Genomic DNA, 18,267 nt, shown 5'->3' with positions numbered 1-18,267 from the left:
GGCAACTAAAACAGACTTCCCTGTCACATTACCTATAGGTCAGAGGTTGGGGGCAATCTTAAATAATTTATTTTTCTTTTAATGGGGTAAAAGTTGTGTGGAGGGGTCATCTGTTTTTTTGTGGAGCTGGGCAGTTAGAGTCTGAGTGGGACCCCCAGGGTGGGTGGTTGGTGTGTGGGGAAGCCTGTGGAGGGGTTTGGAAGTCGGCGAGCGCCTCTGCCTGGGGCCTGCATCTGATTGCCTCTGCTTTTCTCGAAGTTGTGACCAAAGATGGCGTCTATGTCCTTGACTTGGCGGCCAAGATAGATGCCACAGCCGACTACATCTGCAAAGTGAAGTGGGGTGATATAGAGTTCCCTCCTCCCTTTGGGCGTGAGGCTTACCCAGAGGTACGGCTGCTCTGGGGAGGAAATGGCGGGTGAGGGGGCCTGGGAGAGGGTGACTGATACAGAGGAGCATCCCCCCCCCCCCCCCCGCCCCGTGGGCTGTGTATTTGGCAGGAAAGGAAGGTTGAGAACCATTTAATTTTCTTAAAACCCCAAAGGAGGTGGGAGTGGGAGTCAGCCAAGCCTCTGAATCCCGGCCAGAAATCCTTTCAGACTTCTCTCTCAATCAACCTCCCTGGGCTCTTAACTTGATTTGTTGATAATTCCGAGTGGCTCTTGCTAATCGTGCCAGAGGAAGGTAATTCTCTTGGCCACTTGCTGAGAATTTTAATAGCTCTTTCCCACCCCATCCTCTTGAGAGGTCCTCACAGCAGGATCAGGCCTATGAGTCATAACCCAGGCCAGGGGAAGAGGCTGGGCAGGGAGAAGGGATGGGGCCTGCAGGTGGAGAGTCTTGTTATGAGCCAGGCAGGCAGACGTTGGGAGTAGGGGGCTGTGGCAGTAGAAGGGTGACCTAGTGAGGCTTAGGACTTGGGCAGAGGGCCAGGACTTGTGGTCGGAGACAAAGGAGTAGGGAAGTTTGTCCCCAGGCAGTAACTGTGGCCATGGGTGGTTTTGGTACTTGAGGACGTCATCATGCTTTGTCCCAGGCATGTAGGACCCGCCCAACTCCTCTCCCTGACCCTATTAAGGCTTGAGGACCTCTTCATGTATCTCCAGGGAAAGGAGCAGGGTCCTGGGAGCTGGGACCCAGTGAAGGGGGTACCTCCAGGACTCACCTGTTGCTGTCTGGTCCCTAGGAAGCTTACATTGCAGACCTGGATGCCAAAAGTGGGGCGAGCCTGAAGCTGACCTTGCTGAACCCCAAGGGGAGGATCTGGACCATGGTGGCCGGAGGTGGCGCCTCGGTCGTGTACAGGTGACGGAGGGGCTGCTGACAGGATGGCAACCAGGTCTGCCTGGAGTCCATGCATGCGTGGTCTGGATCAGATTGCTTCACCTTGGAGTGGGGATGGGGATCTTCATTTCCTCCCCTTGGTGCAGAGCAGAGACTCTGGTGAACGCCTCTCCTCTACACTGTCTTCTGCAACTTTCTTGCTTACTTCCGAATGAGGTTGCTTTTATTAGTTTTAATCTTTACAGTTAACGTTACATGCTTCATGCAGAGGTACAGTAAATACAGAGAAGAACCTAAAAGTAAACATTGCCTGGCTGTTTCCCGAACTTCCCTCCTTCCAGCTGTTTTAATGCCTGTGTAAGTCTTAATACTTCCACACTTTATAGGAATGTTGAACCCATATTCTATACTCTTTGCAATAACTAGTGGTTTTTCCTCTTAAAGCATGGTAGGCATCTGCTCATTTCCAGGCGGTAATCTGCCGCGTTCCCTTCTGTGGCTGGCTCGGCCCTTCTCTGGTGGCAACCATTTCACTTCTCTGTTGGGCAGCCTGGCAGGGAATCCAAGAATGCATGGTTTTTCTTTGTGTCTGGAAGCGCTCCTTGTTCCCTTTACTTACCAGTGTCAATCCAGAGCCCCACGATGGCCTGGGGCTAGCAGAGCTCACTGCCAGGGAGAGCCTGATGCAGTGCACTTAACCTTCTGGTGTGACTTTTGTGGACCCTGGAGGGTCTGAGGCCCAAGGGGTCGGTCCCGTAGGCTGATTACAGGGCTCTGGGGCATCTGCGTGTCCTCCTCGGCACCAAGCTGCCACCCTCTGCCACTCGAGTCAGAGCCAGCGTTGACTTCTGTGTCTCCCTGGCAGTGATACCATCTGTGACTTAGGGGGTGTCAACGAGCTGGCAAACTACGGGGAATACTCAGGCGCCCCCAGTGAGCAGCAGACCTATGACTACGCCAAGACGATCCTTTCCCTCATGACCCGGGAGAAGCACCCAGATGGTGAGACACACATGCACCTTCCCCAGGACGGCCCCTTGTGCTGCAGTGGGAACAGCTTTGGGCGAGGAGGCACTGAGGTGGTGGTCCTAGTGCTTGGCAGGCTGGGGTTAGTCATCTAGCTTCTGGACTTCTCGTTCTCCAAGTATACAGTGAGCAGTGTGGCCTCTGTCAGATGGGGGAGCTCCAGGGAGGCAAGGAAGTGATGTGTGCCTAGAGCCCTATGAGCAGGTGCAAGAGAGGAGGTAGCAGCGTGCTCTTACTGACTGCTGTAAGCTCAGATGTTAGTGGCCCACCTTTTTTTTTTTTTTTAGGTTTTTTTTTTTTTTTTTAGTGGTCCACTTCTCCATTTACTAATCTGGGCTGTGGGATTCCCGGCTTCCCTTTACCACCTGTCCAGTGTTTGCGAATTACACATAGATCACCTTCCCTGAAGCCAGAAGAGATTCCCACCAGGGGTATCCGGAAACTAACCTGGGTTTCTGAGTGCCAACCAGGAACAATATAGAGGTTCAGTGGGTTTGGATTAACCACTGGCTCGAGGGCACAGGTGATGGAAAGCTGAGTTGGTTAAGACTGAATGGATGTCAGGGGAGGCCAGCCTGCTCCCTGCCCCCAGCCAGCCTCTGCACTGATACCTCCTAACGCTTGGGGAGAACTCCCTCAGATTTCTAGTAAGATGTTCAAGTCTCCCTTTCTAATAACCCTTCTACTCCAAACACAGGCAAGATCCTCATCATTGGAGGCAGCATTGCAAACTTCACCAATGTGGCTGCCACATTCAAGGTAATCAGCCACAGGGGACCATGCAGTTTCTGGGGAATGTGGGTTTGGGGGAAGCCAGAAAGGGAGGTTTCCGTGAGCAAGGTTTGAGGCAGAAGCAGTTTCCCATGGCTTACCCAGGTCGGTAGGGGCTCTTGTCCCAGGGTCCCTTGTTGGGGATGCAGAAGACACTGGGATAGATGCGGGTTTTTTTTCTAAAAGGTCAGAATGAGGAAAATGGTCCAGTGATCTGGGGCTGTTGTTCATCCAGCCAGGGCCGGTCAGCCTGGGTCCCTGTGCACAGGTCAGGGGCGTGGGCACACAGTTCAGAGTGTGACTGCTGGTCAGGAAGGACGACAGCAGTAACATGGATCGAGGTCATCCCCTTCTCAGCAACCACGTCAGGAGGCCATTTCTTGTTCCATACTATCCAGTACTCAGTGAGGCTCTTCAGAAGAATGTGTCCCACCTGGTAGTTGCATGTAAGTTTTGAGAATAATGAATAAATAAATGCCAGTCTTGCAAGTGACCTTTGAAGAAGTGGGGGACCAGGCCTCATCACTCTTGCCTAAAACAGGGTCTCTTTAATTGGCCCTGATTCAACAAACGGACCTGAAGCAGGTGAATCTTGACAGCTTTGTGCTCACTTCTGAGCAACCCTGTAGTAAAGCCACAGAGTTGGTAGGCTGCTCAGGTCTGGAGCAGGACCTGGGTGTAGAGCTTCAGGTGGAATGCCTTGAGTGACAGACATTACACTCTGGACTCCATAAACTAGCCTCCTGTCTGGAGAGACAGAACTCATATGCACCTGTACCTTCGCCCAAATTGTTTCCAGAGTTGATACTCATTGCAAGGGCTGATCCCTGAAATTGCTGGAAGAGGTTTTAGTAGGACTTGGATGTTTAAGTGGATCATGTCCTGATAGCTCTGAGAGCTCTTGCATTGGACCCTGGCCTCGATTTCCCCCCAGACTGCAATAAGAGATAACAAAGATGACGGGAGCCAGCATCCCGTGCATTGAGGGGTGTGACTCCCAGGCTCCTCAGCAGCATTACCTCAGCAGCAGCACGAGCACCCGTGACTCCTAGGCCTTTCCGTTGCTTGTGGGTAGTTTGGTCCACACGTGTGAAATTCTTGACTGCCGGGCCTGCCATGCTTCTTCATGAGAAGCAGCCCCCCTTACCTACACCCTGGTATGATTATCGTGATTGTAAATAATAACTGACTTAGGACTGCCTGATTTTTTAGTCACATGTCTGTCGGCCCTTCGTGCTTCCAGGGCATCGTGAGAGCAATTCGAGATTACCAGGGCCCCCTGAAGGAGCATGAGGTCACCATCTTTGTCCGAAGAGGTGGCCCCAACTATCAGGAGGGCTTGCGGGTGATGGGAGAAGTCGGTAAGATTGGGGGGAGGGGACCTTTTCTCTGCCTCCTTGGGCTTCCTGGAAATGGGTCAGTCCTCAGACACTTGCTCACGCACCCCACTTTCTGGATGGGCAGCTTGCTTCAGCTTCCAGTGTCTCTGCTGCTATGATGCGGAACCCCCGACCTAAACTTCAGAATGGTTCATAAAGCATTGCCATTTAGCTGTTTGTTTAACAGATACTTGTGGAACACTCGCCCTGTGCCAGGCTCCGGGCCGAGCACCGGGGTTACAGCCGCACACGTGACAGCAAGCCCCTGTGCTCCTGGGAACATTGACTGTCATGTCAGGTGGCACAAGGTGCCGCGAAAGCAAACAAAGCCGAAGAAAGGGATAGCTTGTATGGGAGGGGACAGGGCTGGCTTTAATGGGGTGATCGGCGAATGATTCACCGAAAAGGTGACATCTGAGCAGTGAGCTGGAGGAGAGGAGGGAGTAGCTCGGCGGTGACTGCGGCAGGAAGGGCAACTTCCAAGGCCCCGAGTGGGAGCGTGCTGCTGTGCGGGACCAGCGGGCAGGGCCGAGGGAGCAAAGGCGGGGTGTTGGCAGCAAGGCAGGGAGGCAGCAGGAGCCATGTGGGGTTGGTCCAGGTGCCGGGAGCACTTGGCCATGCCCCTGGGCTGGCAGCCTGTGGAAGACTTTGAGGGAGGGACACACCTTGACTTCGGGTTGGAAAGGTGGTTTGGCTGCGAGGTGGACAGCAGATTCAGAGGCGGGAGGGTGGAGACCTCTCAGACTGTGGGGGAGAGGAGAGGAAGGGCGGGTGACTGGTAGGATGGGAGAGCATTGTCCCTCGCTGAGATGAGGGGCAAGAGGGTGGTAGCATCTGTTTTGGTTGCCTTTCTCCCTTCTGCATTTTGAGGATCTCCAGCAGGTTCATGAGACCTCACATCTAGAGCTTTCCAGAAGCTGGGGACCTCCTCTCCGTCTGGACTAAGAGTGTGTCTCCCTAAGTTGACCTCATGGAGCCTGAGATGTGAACTTGGTCACCAGCAGCTTTGGTCTTTAGTGCAGCCCCCATTGCTAAGAGCAGTTGTGTGTGGGGCAGGGGTTCATGTGAGGTGTCAGAGAGGTGACAAGATGCTCTTGCTCAGGGCGCGTGTTGTGCCCTTTGATTGGAAGGGCAAAGGCTTTCCATCCTCCCATGTTCCCAAATGCGGTGGATTGGCAAACAGTAGCCCACTTCTATCACTGGAGGGGTGCTAGCCCTTGTTTTCATCTGCCACTGAGGTCCTGCTGTGGGGACAGCCCTTGCGTATAGCACAGTGAATGTTTGTCACAGGCCACTAAACTCAGAGACATTAAACAAGTAAACGATTGCTAAAAGAAGATGCTGTTCGATGGGCGTGCATACAGTGAGGCGGCCAGGGCCTGGGGGGCGGAGGCCAGGGAAGGCCTTCCATGGGTGGTGGCACTCAGGCTGAGCCGGGTGATGGGAGGGCTCCGCGCAGAGGGAGAAGGGCCAGAGCCCCGAGGAAGTGAGCCCAGGAGCTCAGGAACAGAGGCAGGCCAGGCAGATGTCGAGGTCAAGGGGTTGGAGGGCCAGGGTCCAGCGGCCAGCAGGACAGTGCAGACCCTAATTATGCTCGCAGCCGCTTCAGTGTATCAGGAAAGCGCCTTCTTGCTCTTCTTATCAGCAGGCGGTCTTTACAAAGAGTTGCTTGGTGGTGAAAATAGGGCAATTGGTCTGTCTTGTGCAGAAAAAAGCACTGGATGCCGGGCAGGGGCCTTTGCAGAGTCACGTGGACTTGGGTACTTACCTGAAGACTTGAATGATGGATTCTTTCCTTTCCCTCACAGGGAAGACCACTGGGATCCCCATACACGTCTTTGGCACTGAGACTCACATGACAGCCATTGTGGGCATGGCCCTGGGCCACCGGCCCATCCCCAACCAGCCACCCACAGCCGCTCACACTGCAAACTTCCTCCTCAACGCCAGTGGGAGTACATCGGTAGGTGCCCCCTGTCCTCCACCTTAAAGCGTGCTGTATCATCTTTGCCTCCCCCTCATACCTCCCCCCATGCAGAGCACAGTGCCCCTGCTCTGTTCCTAGCCATCTGGGGGCACTGGGGAAAGACAGGTTGGTTTCTGTATCTTTGCCAATTTTTTTTCTGCCCAGTCAAGGTAGTATAATGGAAAGACCAGGGGTTTTTATTACTTTAGTTTTTAAAGTAAACTCTGTGCCCAGCGTGGGGCTTGAATTCACAACCCCAAGATCAAGAGTCGCACGTTCCACTCACTAAGCCAGCGAGGTGCCCCTGGACCAGGGGTTTTAAAATCAGACCAGAGGTCAAATCCTGTTGAGAGCAGGACCTTGGCAGGTGTCATGCCCTCTCGGAGCCTCAGTTTGCTCATCTGTGATATGGGACAATACTAATTCCTATTTCAAGAGGGTTGTTAGAATAATACTTTTGGAAGCACTTTGTAGAGGATAGTTCTGTACGTATGTGGTGGTTCTTGTTACTTGATTTCTTTGGGCCTTAAGGAACCAAAGCTTAAGGACCAATAGCTGTTTTTCCCAGTTGTTACCTGTGACTCTTACCCTGTCTCCTTGTCCCACCCCAGACTCCGGCCCCCAGCAGGACGGCATCTTTTTCTGAGTCCAGGGCCGATGAGGTGGCACCTGCAAAGAAGGCCAAGCCTGCCATGCCACAAGGTAACTGCCAGCAGGTTCAGGCTTCCCCCCGCTGCCCCCCCCCCCCCCCCCGTTCTGCTTGCCCTGTCCAGGCCCTGCTGGGGCACTGGAACGGGGTTTGGGCTTTGCTATGAGAGTGGGTGTGGCACATGGGCCAAAATGGACGTGAGGACATGAAGACACAGGCCTTCCCAAGCCTTCCCGTGGCTCTCCTGGCACTGAGGACCCACGCTGCACCTGAGTCACCCTGCTCCCTACTATCTTCTCTTCTACCCCCTTACTTCCCGTGGGGGGCTGTGAGCTGGGCAGGGAAGCTGTGGAGAGACAGGGCGACAGAAATACCCACAGGTGGCAAGATCTCCCAGACTCTGCTTCTCAGTGGAGAGCAAGAGCCTTAGAGCTGGGACGGCAGAGCCAGCGCCCACATGCCCATCCCACCTCCTGGGTCTCTTCTGAAGAACCCCCTTCCTGTGAGCCCACCATAAGAGCACACATCAATAACCAGCCCATCTGCATTTCGCCTCCCCTGTCTGTCCGTCCTCTGGTTCATCAGATGCGACCCCTGCCAGCCAGCCCTTGCAGCCAGTGTGAGGTACTAGGCCTTGGTCAGCACGGGGCTGCTGCAGCCTCTTCCTGGTACAGACCGTGTGCGCTTGAGGCATTTTGTGAAATAGTTCTACAGGCTCTAGGCACTCGAGATTGTAAGCTGTTTCCCTGCAGTCCCCAAACCATCAGCTTTGTCTATAGCACAGTGACAGGTCCAGCCCCACAGTGACCTAATCATCTTACTGTGCTTCGTGGGGCAAACACGGGATTGGCATTACGAGGGTGGGATCTGGCCAGCTGCCCCTCCACCAGGCCTGGGGGCCTGTGCTGTTCACCCTTTCCAAGCCGTCTTGCCTCTCCCCCCACCTCTCTGGCCCTTTGGCGCTTTGCCCTTTCTTGCTTCGGCTGTGCTGATCAGTGCTCTCTTTTCTTTTGTTGGCTTCACTCCTGTCTGTTGTGGAATAGATGAGAGATAGTGAGGGCATCAGCCCTACGAGGCTTGTCCTTGGGACCCTTCCCTCTTCCCACCCTCTCCCTCCAAAGCCTCCAGCCACCAGCAGGTGACTCAGCTGCCTTGGTCATTTTCTTTGACAGATTCAGTCCCAAGTCCAAGACCCCTGCAAGGTAGGCTGCCCCCACCCCGCCCCAGCTGTGCGTGTGGCTTTGTTAGCAGGTTATAGTCTTCCATGCGCTTTGTTTCCTCCTCGTTGCCCTCCCTCGCTTTCCCACCCTTGCTTAGTCGCTCCCGCCCCCACTCAGCGCTCCCCTGGCCAGCTGTCTCTGGCTCCGCCCTCCAGACAGGACAGGACAGGGTTGGGAGCGTGGGAGTAAGAGCCAGGCCCACAGCCTTGGAGAGTGGAGTGGTGTCTGCTGAGGAGGGAGGGGTGTCCTGGGAAGGAGGGAGCCATGGAAGCTAAAGGGGGAGGGGCAGCGCAGGGGTGAGGAGGGCAACCTCAGGCCTCTGGCATTCTCATCTGGGTCTCAAGGTTTCTTCTTACTTTTCCCACCTAGCCTCACCACTGCCTCCTGCATCCCTGAGCTCTCAGTGCCAGCCGCGGGTTCAGACTTCTCTGGGTTTTGGGTGGAAGACAGGCTAGACAAGTCAAGGAGAGAGGTAGAAGCGCAGCTGGATGTGCAGTAAATGTGAAGAGGGGATCTGGGCCTTGGGGTAGGAGGGCACTGCTTACGAGGGACATTTGCCGTGCTCACTCACACATTCACACAAGCACTGCCCCTTCAAAGCATCAGGGCTTCCACTTAACTTTTTGACATTCACAGCTGTGGGAGATTTTTCCCTGGGCAAGGGGAAACTTCAGATGTTGACCTTTGATCCCTTGCTAAGGGAAGGGGCAACTAGGCTGGGGTCAGATATCCCCCTAGAAAGGCCAGGGAGGCAGCCTTCTCACTGTCTGCCTTTAATCCCTATGTTTCCTGTCTCTGGAAAGATCCTTTGTTACCTGAAAGACCAGAGCTGAGGCCGAGCCCTGTGCTGAAAGAACAGGGGCCTACCCCAGTTCTGAGAGCTCTTCCACCCAAGGGCTGGGGTTCTCTTACTACTAGTCCCTGAGCCAGCAGAGGAGCCTGGTGGGGGGATGTTAGTTAGCCCCTGCCGCTAGTGGGCTGAGGATGACAGCCTTTGGCTTTGCTATCTCTGTGCTCAAGGAAGAGCACGCTTGAATTCTGCCCCTTTCATGCTGGACGTGCGCGTGGGCTTGTAGAGAATCCAGGCTTTTCTGTACTCTCTTGGGTAGACAGATGCATGTTTGTGTGCTTGCTCACACTCTGACTTGGGGGGGTGGTGTGGGTTCCCCTGAGGGTGGGGAGAGGCCAAGCCCTTCTGGCTTGTATCCTGCCCTCCTCCCTTGTACAGTTGAGCTGCATCGTAATTTAGTATATAACCTGGCCCTGATGCTAGATGACAGGATCTCCATCATTTGTCATCTCTGAGCTTCAGGTTCCGGGGCCTGGGAAGTGAGGGTACTGGATTAGGTGGCTATCTTTGTTCTGTGAGCTCATGTCTCACGAGAACCCAGATGGATATGGTGACAGCAAGTCCCAGGTATTTGGAACAGCAGGAGACTTCTGGTATGAGAAGCTTACAGCTGAGAGGGAAGAAGCAAGCCTATGTAGGGATGAGAACCCTGCATGCCTTGGGAGAGTGATCTCAAATTTATTTAATCAGACCTTAAACCTGATTAGCCAAGCCTGCACTAGCACACCAGGTTAATTAATACCAGATGGCCCCTGAGCTCAGTGCCTTGTTCTCCCCGGGGGAGCTGAGAGCCTCCCCAGGGGCTACTTTCCTCCAGTGACTTGTCCTCCAGTGACTTGCAGAGAATGGGAGGGACAGGTCACCTGTGTGCAGGGTGGTGAAGGGGCCTTTTCCTTCAGGCCATGCAAGCACTTCTGACAGCTCTTCTCCCCTCTTCTTTTGCCTCTCTCCTGCCCCCTGGAGAACTGCCCTGAGAGCCTTGTTCTGAGCAGGAGAGGGCCACCTGCTAGAGGGAAGCGGGCAGGAGGGAGGGGATGGCACAGAGAATGTTAGGGGGATGCCACGAAGCCAGTGTGCTCCGGCCAGAACCTCAGGTAGAAATGAGGCTGCAGCCAGCCTCTTCTTTGGACCTACACTGGCGTAGAATCCTGAGGATTCGGATCTTAACCCAAGTGTGGGAATTTCCCCACCCCCCCACCCCCCCCCAGGTGGGAATGTCCAGATTTAGAGGTGGTAATTGTTGGGTTGTTTCAAATCGTGTGGCCACCAGAGTTGGGAGAGCTTGATGTTTTTTTTCTCAGCGTCTTTAAAAATAATCGATCAAGCCTTCATTTGCATGTAAGCGAAATGCTGATTACATGCCTGTCCCGTGAGGCGGAGCAGTTCCTCCTGTAGGGATTCTCCGCCTGTGGGTCTTTTCTGTGCGTGGGAGTCCTTTCTGCGTTCATCGCTCGCTCTTCACCAGCCAGGCGGGCCCTCTTAGCTCTCTTTGGCTCTGCCACCTCTTTGCAGAGAAACCAGGGCACCTCTTCTCCCAGCTCTCAGTCTCAGCCTCTTGACGTCCCTTGGCCGTGCTGATGAGCCCCTCTCCCCGGACTGGGGAGGGGTGCGGCAGCCGCTGCCGGTCCCCCGGGAGTGTGTGTTCTGGGTGCACTCGCTGTGTCTTTGCCCACCAGGAAAGAGTGCCACCCTCTTCAGCCGCCATACCAAGGCCATCGTGTGGGGCATGCAGACCCGGGCCGTACAGGGCATGCTGGACTTCGACTACGTCTGCTCCCGAGACGAGCCCTCGGTGGCCGCCATGGTGTACCCTTTCACGTGAGTCCCACCACGGCGGGGAGCAAGAGATGGCTGCCAAGTGGGATTTCCTCATCTCCTCTCCCTCACTAAGACAGACCCAGGGGAGCCAGCAAGATTATCCCCTTTGCTGGGGGAGCGTCTGCCATCCCAGACTGGGGGCGATCCATATTCCTAGGGGATCTGTTCCCCACACGTGGGACGCTGTCTCTCCATCTTCTAGATGAAGCTCCTCCCGTTGGCTTCCCCCTCCCCGGCCCTAACAGTTTGGGGGTATCCTGATCCCTCCTCTTCCTCTCTCACAGTGGGGACCACAAGCAGAAGTTTTACTGGGGTCACAAGGAGATCCTGATCCCTGTCTTCAAGAACATGGCTGATGCCATGAAGAAACACCCAGAAGTAGACGTGCTGATCAACTTTGCCTCTCTCCGCTCAGCCTATGACAGTACCATTGAGACCATGAACTACGCACAGGTAGATCAGTGGGCACAGGCGTGGGGAAGCAGGGAAAGCTCCTGAATGGTGCCTTCTGGCACTGTGGACAAAGGACTTGGCACTCAGGACTGGCCGGTGGTGTGGGAGAAGGTGGTTGGATATGCTTGATCTTTAGAAGATAGTGTGGTAATTGAGGGCAAGCAGGCTGCACAGGGCTGCTTACCTAGGCTAACAGAGAGTCTGTTCAGGATCATCTGCCTCCCACCAGGTCCCCCCTGTGCTGCCAAGACCGGCTTTCACAACAGAATCAAAAGCAATTTCTTATTATAAAATTATTACATGTTTATTGTAGAGAAAATTTAAACACTTTTAAATAAAAAGAAAAAAAAATAGCTTAGTCAGTTCCAGTTTCCCAGAAATATGGTTGCCAACATTTGAATAGATCCTTCTCTGTTCCTTTTTCTGGATTTGAACGTGTGGAATAATACTATATGTGACTGTTTTGTAGTCCGTTTTCTTCAGTTACTCTTTTCACATCCATAAATATTCATTGGCAAACATCAGTTTCGCTTTTTCAGGTCTTGTGGTGAGCATCTTAGATGAACATTTGCATGTGTTCTTAATTATTTCCCCAGCATAAATGTCTGGAAGTCAGACTGCTGCATCAGAATGTGCAGATTCGAAAGCCTTTGATCCATCCTGCCCAGGTGCCCTCCAGAAAAGTTGTAAGGACAGAAACTCCATCAGTGATTCAAGAATGCCTGCTTCCTCATACCCTGGCCAACACTGAATGTTTGCATTTTGAAAACATGTATTTGGGGCATCTGGGTGGCTCACTCAGTTAAGCATCCAACTCTTGATTTCTGCTCAGGTCATGATCTCAGGGTCGTGAGATGGAGCCCTGAGTTGCGCTCTGCATTGGGGTAGAGCCTGCTTAAGATTCTCTCTCCCTCTCCCTGTGCCTCTCCACCCCACCTCCCACACACGCACTCTCTAAGAAAAACAAGCATATATTTGACAATTAGCATATTTTTTAAGATTTATATTTATATTTATTTATATTAGAGAGAGAGGGAGAGAGCGCACATGCACATGCACACACAGGTGGGAGGAGGGGGCAGAGGAAGAAGAAGAAGCAGACTCCCTACTGAGCAAGGAGCCCATCGCAGGGCTTGATCCCAGGACCCTGGGATCACGACCTGAGCTGAAGGCAGGTGCTTAATGACTGAGCCAGCCAGGTGTCCCTAATCTGCATATCTTTTATTAACTAAGATGAGCTTAAAAAAAAAAAGATCTTATTTATTTGAGTGAGAGAGAGAACATGAGCAGGGGGAAATGGGAGAGGGAGAAGCCGGCTCCCTGCTGAGCAGAGAGCCCAACGAGGGGCTCGATTCTGAGACTCCGGGATCATGACCTGAGCTGAAGGCAGACGCTTAACAGACAGAGCCACCCAGGCGCCCCTAAGATGAGCTTTTAAAAACATTTATTGGCCATTTATATTTTGTGACTTGCTCTCCTTTCCTTTTTTTTTCCTGTTGAGTGTTTGTGTTTTTTGTTACTGATTTGTATGAGTCTTTATAGATTAAGATATTGATTCTTCTGTTCAAAATTATTGTCTGATCCCGGACTGGCTTAGCTCAGTGTACGACTGGAGAATGTAAACTTGTTTTGCCATCTCAGTGAAGCAAAAACAAAAGCACACCTGCTGAAAATGAGCTGCTTTTTTATTCTAGAGCGAAGTTTAGCAAACTATAGCCTAAGGGTCAAACCTAGCCCACTGTCTGGTTTTCAAATAAAGTTTTGTTGGAACACAGCCATGCTGTGTTCATTTACGTATTGTCCATGGCTGCCTTCATGCTACAGAAGCAAAGTTTAGTAGTTACTGCAGAAACCACATGACCAAAAAAACCAGAAAAAGTTTGTTGGCCCCTGTTCTAGAGCCAGAGAGAGATGGTTCTCGATCTTTCCTGCCCACCCCCACTTCTTCTGGCTTTCTCTCCCAGCCCACTCTCTGGTCTGAGTGTGTAAGCCGCTCATTTGTGTCCCATACTGACCCTGGGACATAGAATCAGAAACTCAGAGGACACAGTGGAAAAAGCCATCGATACCTGCTCTATGAATAGGCACTAGGACAGGTGGGGAACAGGTGGGTCTGAGTCTTGTGGGTTTTTGGTTGGGAGAGAATATAGCCACTCTTGATGGTAGTGGGTTTTCAGAAACATTTGCTCCTGCTTGGTTCCTGAGTTACTGTGGTGTTAACCAATGGAGATTGGCTTTGGATGTCTATACCGCTCTTTTTGGGAGAGGGTTGGAGTGGTCAGGCTAGTGACAGATGCCTGTGAGAAGAAAGGGTTGCATACTGTTAACATTACTTGGTTCTTAGAGCCTGGAAGGAGGCATGGAAGGTGGGTCCCATAAAGGGTGCCACCCTGTTGCTTCATCTGAGGCACAAAGTTAACAGGAAGGGACTCTCCTTTAGATCCGGACCATCGCCATCATAGCTGAAGGCATCCCTGAGGCCCTCACAAGGAAGCTGATCAAGAAGGCAGACCAGAAGGGAGTGACCATCATTGGACCTGCCACTGTGAGTGTCCTTTCTGGAAAGCCTTTTAAGTTCAAGGCTATCTTTCGAAGTTCTGGGCCCACGGAAAGCAAACTTGTTGACTCTTTGGTTTCCCTCTTAGGTTGAAAAGATTCAGAGAGTACCCATTGAAAGTCAGTTTATATCCAGTTACTTTAAAGGGCTCTCTCCCCAGTCCCTATCACCTTTATAGTTTTAGGGGGCTAATGAAGATTTTTTGGGTGTTTGCCCACCTTCATACAACCATAGCATAGTCTTTGATTATTCCTTTAACCATGAACTGAAGAAGAATCTCCTTACAGGTTTCATTTGCCCAAAGGCCTTCACATAGAAAGAAATTGCTGTGGGAATATTTTGTTGTTGTTCTTCCTTAGTTGTTGCATTAAAAAGTTGTCTGACGGTCAGATTTTCTTTCATCTCTGAGGCAGAGGGTGATGTTGAGCAGAGGTGCATACCTGTATTTTACACTTTTCCTGGGTGCTGTCGCCCTTTTAAAGCAGAGGAGGTGACTTAATCCTGAGTATACATATATCTGAATCTGCAGTAGTAAGCCATGTTTTACAAGCAGGGTTCTTTTTTTTCCCTTGTGTAATGGCTCTTGAGGGAGAGATGAGATTCTTCCTAAGCCGGAAACCCAGTGTGCAGGTGTTAGCTCTCTCGGCCCATTTCCTTCCCATCCTGACCAGGGTGGGGGGGGGGCGGGGGTTGAGCAGGTAGCACTGGGCCTTATGATTCCACTGAGCTCTGTGGTCAGTCAGGAGCTTACGCTTCCTTCCTGACTGCTGTTTCTGCCCTCACAGGTTGGAGGCATCAAGCCCGGGTGCTTTAAGATTGGGAATACAGGTGGGATGCTGGACAACATCCTGGCCTCCAAGCTGTACCGCCCTGGCAGCGTGGCCTACGTCTCGCGCTCTGGGGGCATGTCCAACGAGCTCAACAACATCATCTCTCGGACCACAGACGGCGTCTACGAGGGCGTGGCCATCGGCGGGGACAGGTGATCGGCTGGGCCGAGGCGGGTCTCCCACGCTAGGGAGTGGTGGGCTAGGAGAAGAGGGGTGCTGGGTCCTCCAGTCTCTGCTCGCTGCTGCCGAGTGAAGTCCATAAAACGGCATTTCTACTCTGTCTCAGGACTGACATTGGCATGAACTCAGAAGAAAAACAAAACCAAACCAGGAAAAGGTGTTTTTCAGAGGTGTTTGGGCTTTGGGGGTAATTCTGTTCGTTGTCTGAGTTGTGGCCATAGGGAAGCAGCAGAGCGCAGTGGTTGGTAGGACTAATTCTGAGATCAGAGCGAGGGGCTCAGATCCCAGTTTCTCTGTTGACCAGGGAGGTGTCCTGGGCAGGTCACTTACCCTCTGCAGACCTCCGTCATCCTCACAGATCAAATGGGTAAAATAATAGCAGCCGCCTCATGGGGTTGTTTCGAGGATTAAGTGAGGGTAGTATTTATAGAAGGTGGCTAATACAGGGCCTAGCACTTGACCCAGCAGGTGTTAACTGTAGTCCGTAATAGTGAAAGGAAGAAAGAATTGTTTCTCTGCTCTCTGCCATGACCTCACTGACCCTTCTGGCTACCAGATGTTGGGATTTTTTTCCCGTGCCAGGCAGTTCTCCAATTCTCTGCTGGGTGTCCTGCAGTGCATTTCAATTCTGACAGTATCTACCTGGAGTTCCTACCAGATCCCACAGGTGAAGGCTCAGCCTCACAAAATGCCAACTGCAAGTCCAGGCTTCCGGTACTCCTGACCAACTGACTATACATTGGGGGTCTCCACACCTCCCTTCTTGGGTTTGGTAATCTGCTAGAATGGCTTGCAGAACCCAGGAACAACCAGAGGAAAGAAACACGTATGGCAAATTATGGGGGGCAGTGCATGGAGCTTCTGTACCCTCTGTGGGCATGCTACCCTCCCAGTGCTCACCAACCCAGAAGCTCTCCAAAGCCCTTTCTTTAGGGATTTTTTTATGGAGACTTCATCATGTAGGCATGATTGATTATTAATTCAATCTCTGGCCTTTCTCCTCTCCCCAAAGGATGATGAGTAGGGCTGAAAATTCCAAGCGTCTGATCATGGCTTGGTTTTCTAGTGACCAGCCCGCATCCAGGAGCTCTGCAGGTGCCCACCAAGAGTTGCCTCATGAGAACAAAAGATAGGAAATTCCAAGGGTTTTAGGAGCTCTGCATCAGGAACTGGAGACAGAGACCAAATCTCTATTTCTTCTTATTTCACAGATAGTATATTCATTGTTTTTGTTAGTGGGAATGGTAATCAATAGAGTATTATTTTAGAGTAAAGCCTACCACTTAATGCCATAATACACGTTAGCCATTGCTGTTTATTTTTTTATTTTTTATTTTTTTAAAGATTTTATTTATTTATTTATGTGACGGAGAGAGAGCGATAGCAAGAGCAGGAACACAAGCAGGGGGAGTGGGAGAGGGGAGAAGCAGGCTTCCCACTGAGCAGGGAGCCCGATGCGGGGCTCGATCCCATCAGGACCTGAGCCGAAGGCAGACGCTTAACGACTGAGCCACCCAGGCACCCCCATTGCTGTTTATTATTACATCTCCTGCTCTTTGCCTCAACCAAAAGCTGTTGGGCGAGTGAGTCACCTTGTCCGTCTCCTGGCTCTCCAGTATCGTGTCAGATGGACTTCCTTAGTGAGGAAGATCTGTCACCCAGGTCTTTGAGGCTATGGCCTGGGGGACCCTCGTCCCCGGTGTTCCCTGATGATGGGCTCCAGCTCAAATAAGTCTGGGCGGTTACACTGTCCCCTTGTGATTTACAATGCTCTCAAAGATCTGCAGAGAAGCATCCTTGGCCTTAAACAATCCTTTAGTAAACTCATGTGACAGGAGAAAGTAAAAAAATACAGGGGACCCTTGAACAACACGGGTGTGAACTGCACGGGTCCACTAATATGCAGATTTTTTTCAATAAATACACCACGGTACTGTAAATGTATTTTCTCTTATGGCTTTGTTAATCACATTTTCTTTTCTTTAGTCTTACTTTAGTGTAGGAACATAGTGTATAATGCGTGTAACATAAAAAATACGTGTTAAGTGACTACTGATGTTATCAGTAAGGCTCTGGTCAACAGTAGGCTATTAGTAGTTAAGTTTTTGGGGAGTCATAGTTATACTTGGATTTTCTTTTCCTTTTTTTCAAAGAATGTATTATCCTTTGACAGACAGCGAGAGAGGAAACACAAGCAGGGGGAGTGGGAGAGGGAGAAGCAGGCTTCCTACTGAGCAGGGAGCCCAGTGTGGGGCTCGGTCCCTGGACCCCGGGATCATGACCTGAGCCAGAGGCAGTTGCCCAATTGAGTGGGCCACCCAGGCACCCCTGTCTACTTGGGTTTTCGACTGCATGTGGTGGGGATTGATGTTCCCAACCATCACGTTGTTCAAGGGTCAACTATGTGTACAGGCCTATATAGAGACTCAGCCATAGCCTGCCAATTCTGGGACATGAGTTGGCACGCTGTATTATGTATTGCTGTGTTAAAAGAAAAAAAAAGTCACGCAAACCAGGTGGTTTCAAACTATAATAGAACGTGGCCCATCCACAGGCTGGCAAGGGGCTTTCTTGTGGGCTTCTCCACAGGCTGCTCACTGTCATCAGGACGTAGTGACCAGCATCCCCCAGAGTGAGCAATTCAAGAGAGAGTGCCAGACAGAAGCTCTTCTTTCTATAACCCTGCCGTGGAAGCCATTGTCAGAGAATCGCTTCTGCCACGTTTTGTTTATTAGAAACTAATCATCAAGTCTGATTCATACGCAGGAGAGGCATGAGGTTCCACCTTGTTAAAAGAATTTGCAGCCATATTTTAAAACCACCACACATGTGCTCTGTAAGCATCTCTTACTGCCAAGCAAACCTCCCCTTTCCTCCTTCCCTTCCCTTGTGCTTCATTTATTACCCACCCCCAACACTTGAGGCATCTCTGGGCCCTCACGAGAAGCCTCACGTGCTCCTGGTAGCTTCCTACACCTGTACCTGCACCTCCCCAGGCCTCCTTATCCCATGTGCTCTCTCTGCTATCACCAGGTACCCTGGCTCAACATTTATGGATCATGTACTACGTTACCAGGATACTCCAGGAGTGAAAATGATTGTGGTTCTTGGAGAGGTGAGTTTTGTTTTGTTTTTTTTAATTTGATTTTTCTGACTCTAAAAGTAATGTGTGATCTCTGTTTAAAAAAAAGCATGCATTTTGGTTATATATAACTTAATGTGACAGTCCCTGGGAATCCTGCTCCCTACACTCTGGGGCATAGAGGCCATCACCGTTAACACTA

General features: G+C 51.7%; 1 protein-coding gene across 3 annotated transcripts in view; it reads left to right on the top strand.

Annotated features, from left to right (window-relative positions):
- ACLY (ATP citrate lyase) overlaps positions 1-18,267 on the top strand; it is a 41,520-nt gene that overhangs the window by 10,723 nt on the left and 12,530 nt on the right. For 2 of the 3 annotated variants that reach the window (XM_027626157.2, XM_027626156.2), the window contains 13 exons: positions 259-389; positions 1,187-1,305; positions 2,150-2,286; positions 3,008-3,069; positions 4,325-4,442; positions 6,269-6,423; positions 7,038-7,128; positions 8,248-8,277; positions 10,822-10,963; positions 11,248-11,416; positions 13,857-13,961; positions 14,759-14,955; positions 18,017-18,098. In XM_027626157.2, coding sequence (XP_027481958.1) covers positions 259-389; positions 1,187-1,305; positions 2,150-2,286; positions 3,008-3,069; positions 4,325-4,442; positions 6,269-6,423; positions 7,038-7,128; positions 8,248-8,277; positions 10,822-10,963; positions 11,248-11,416; positions 13,857-13,961; positions 14,759-14,955; positions 18,017-18,098 — 1,538 coding nt within the window. The remainder of the gene's footprint in view (positions 1-258; positions 390-1,186; positions 1,306-2,149; positions 2,287-3,007; positions 3,070-4,324; positions 4,443-6,268; positions 6,424-7,037; positions 7,129-8,247; positions 8,278-10,821; positions 10,964-11,247; positions 11,417-13,856; positions 13,962-14,758; positions 14,956-18,016; positions 18,099-18,267) is intronic. The other variant, XM_027626158.2, reaches the window with a different exon arrangement.

The sequence above is a fragment of the Zalophus californianus genome, chromosome 16 (assembly GCF_009762305.2).
Source record: "Zalophus californianus isolate mZalCal1 chromosome 16, mZalCal1.pri.v2, whole genome shotgun sequence".
Classification (NCBI taxonomy): domain Eukaryota; kingdom Metazoa; phylum Chordata; class Mammalia; order Carnivora; family Otariidae; genus Zalophus; species Zalophus californianus.
This window is presented reverse-complemented; position numbering and strand designations above follow the sequence as displayed.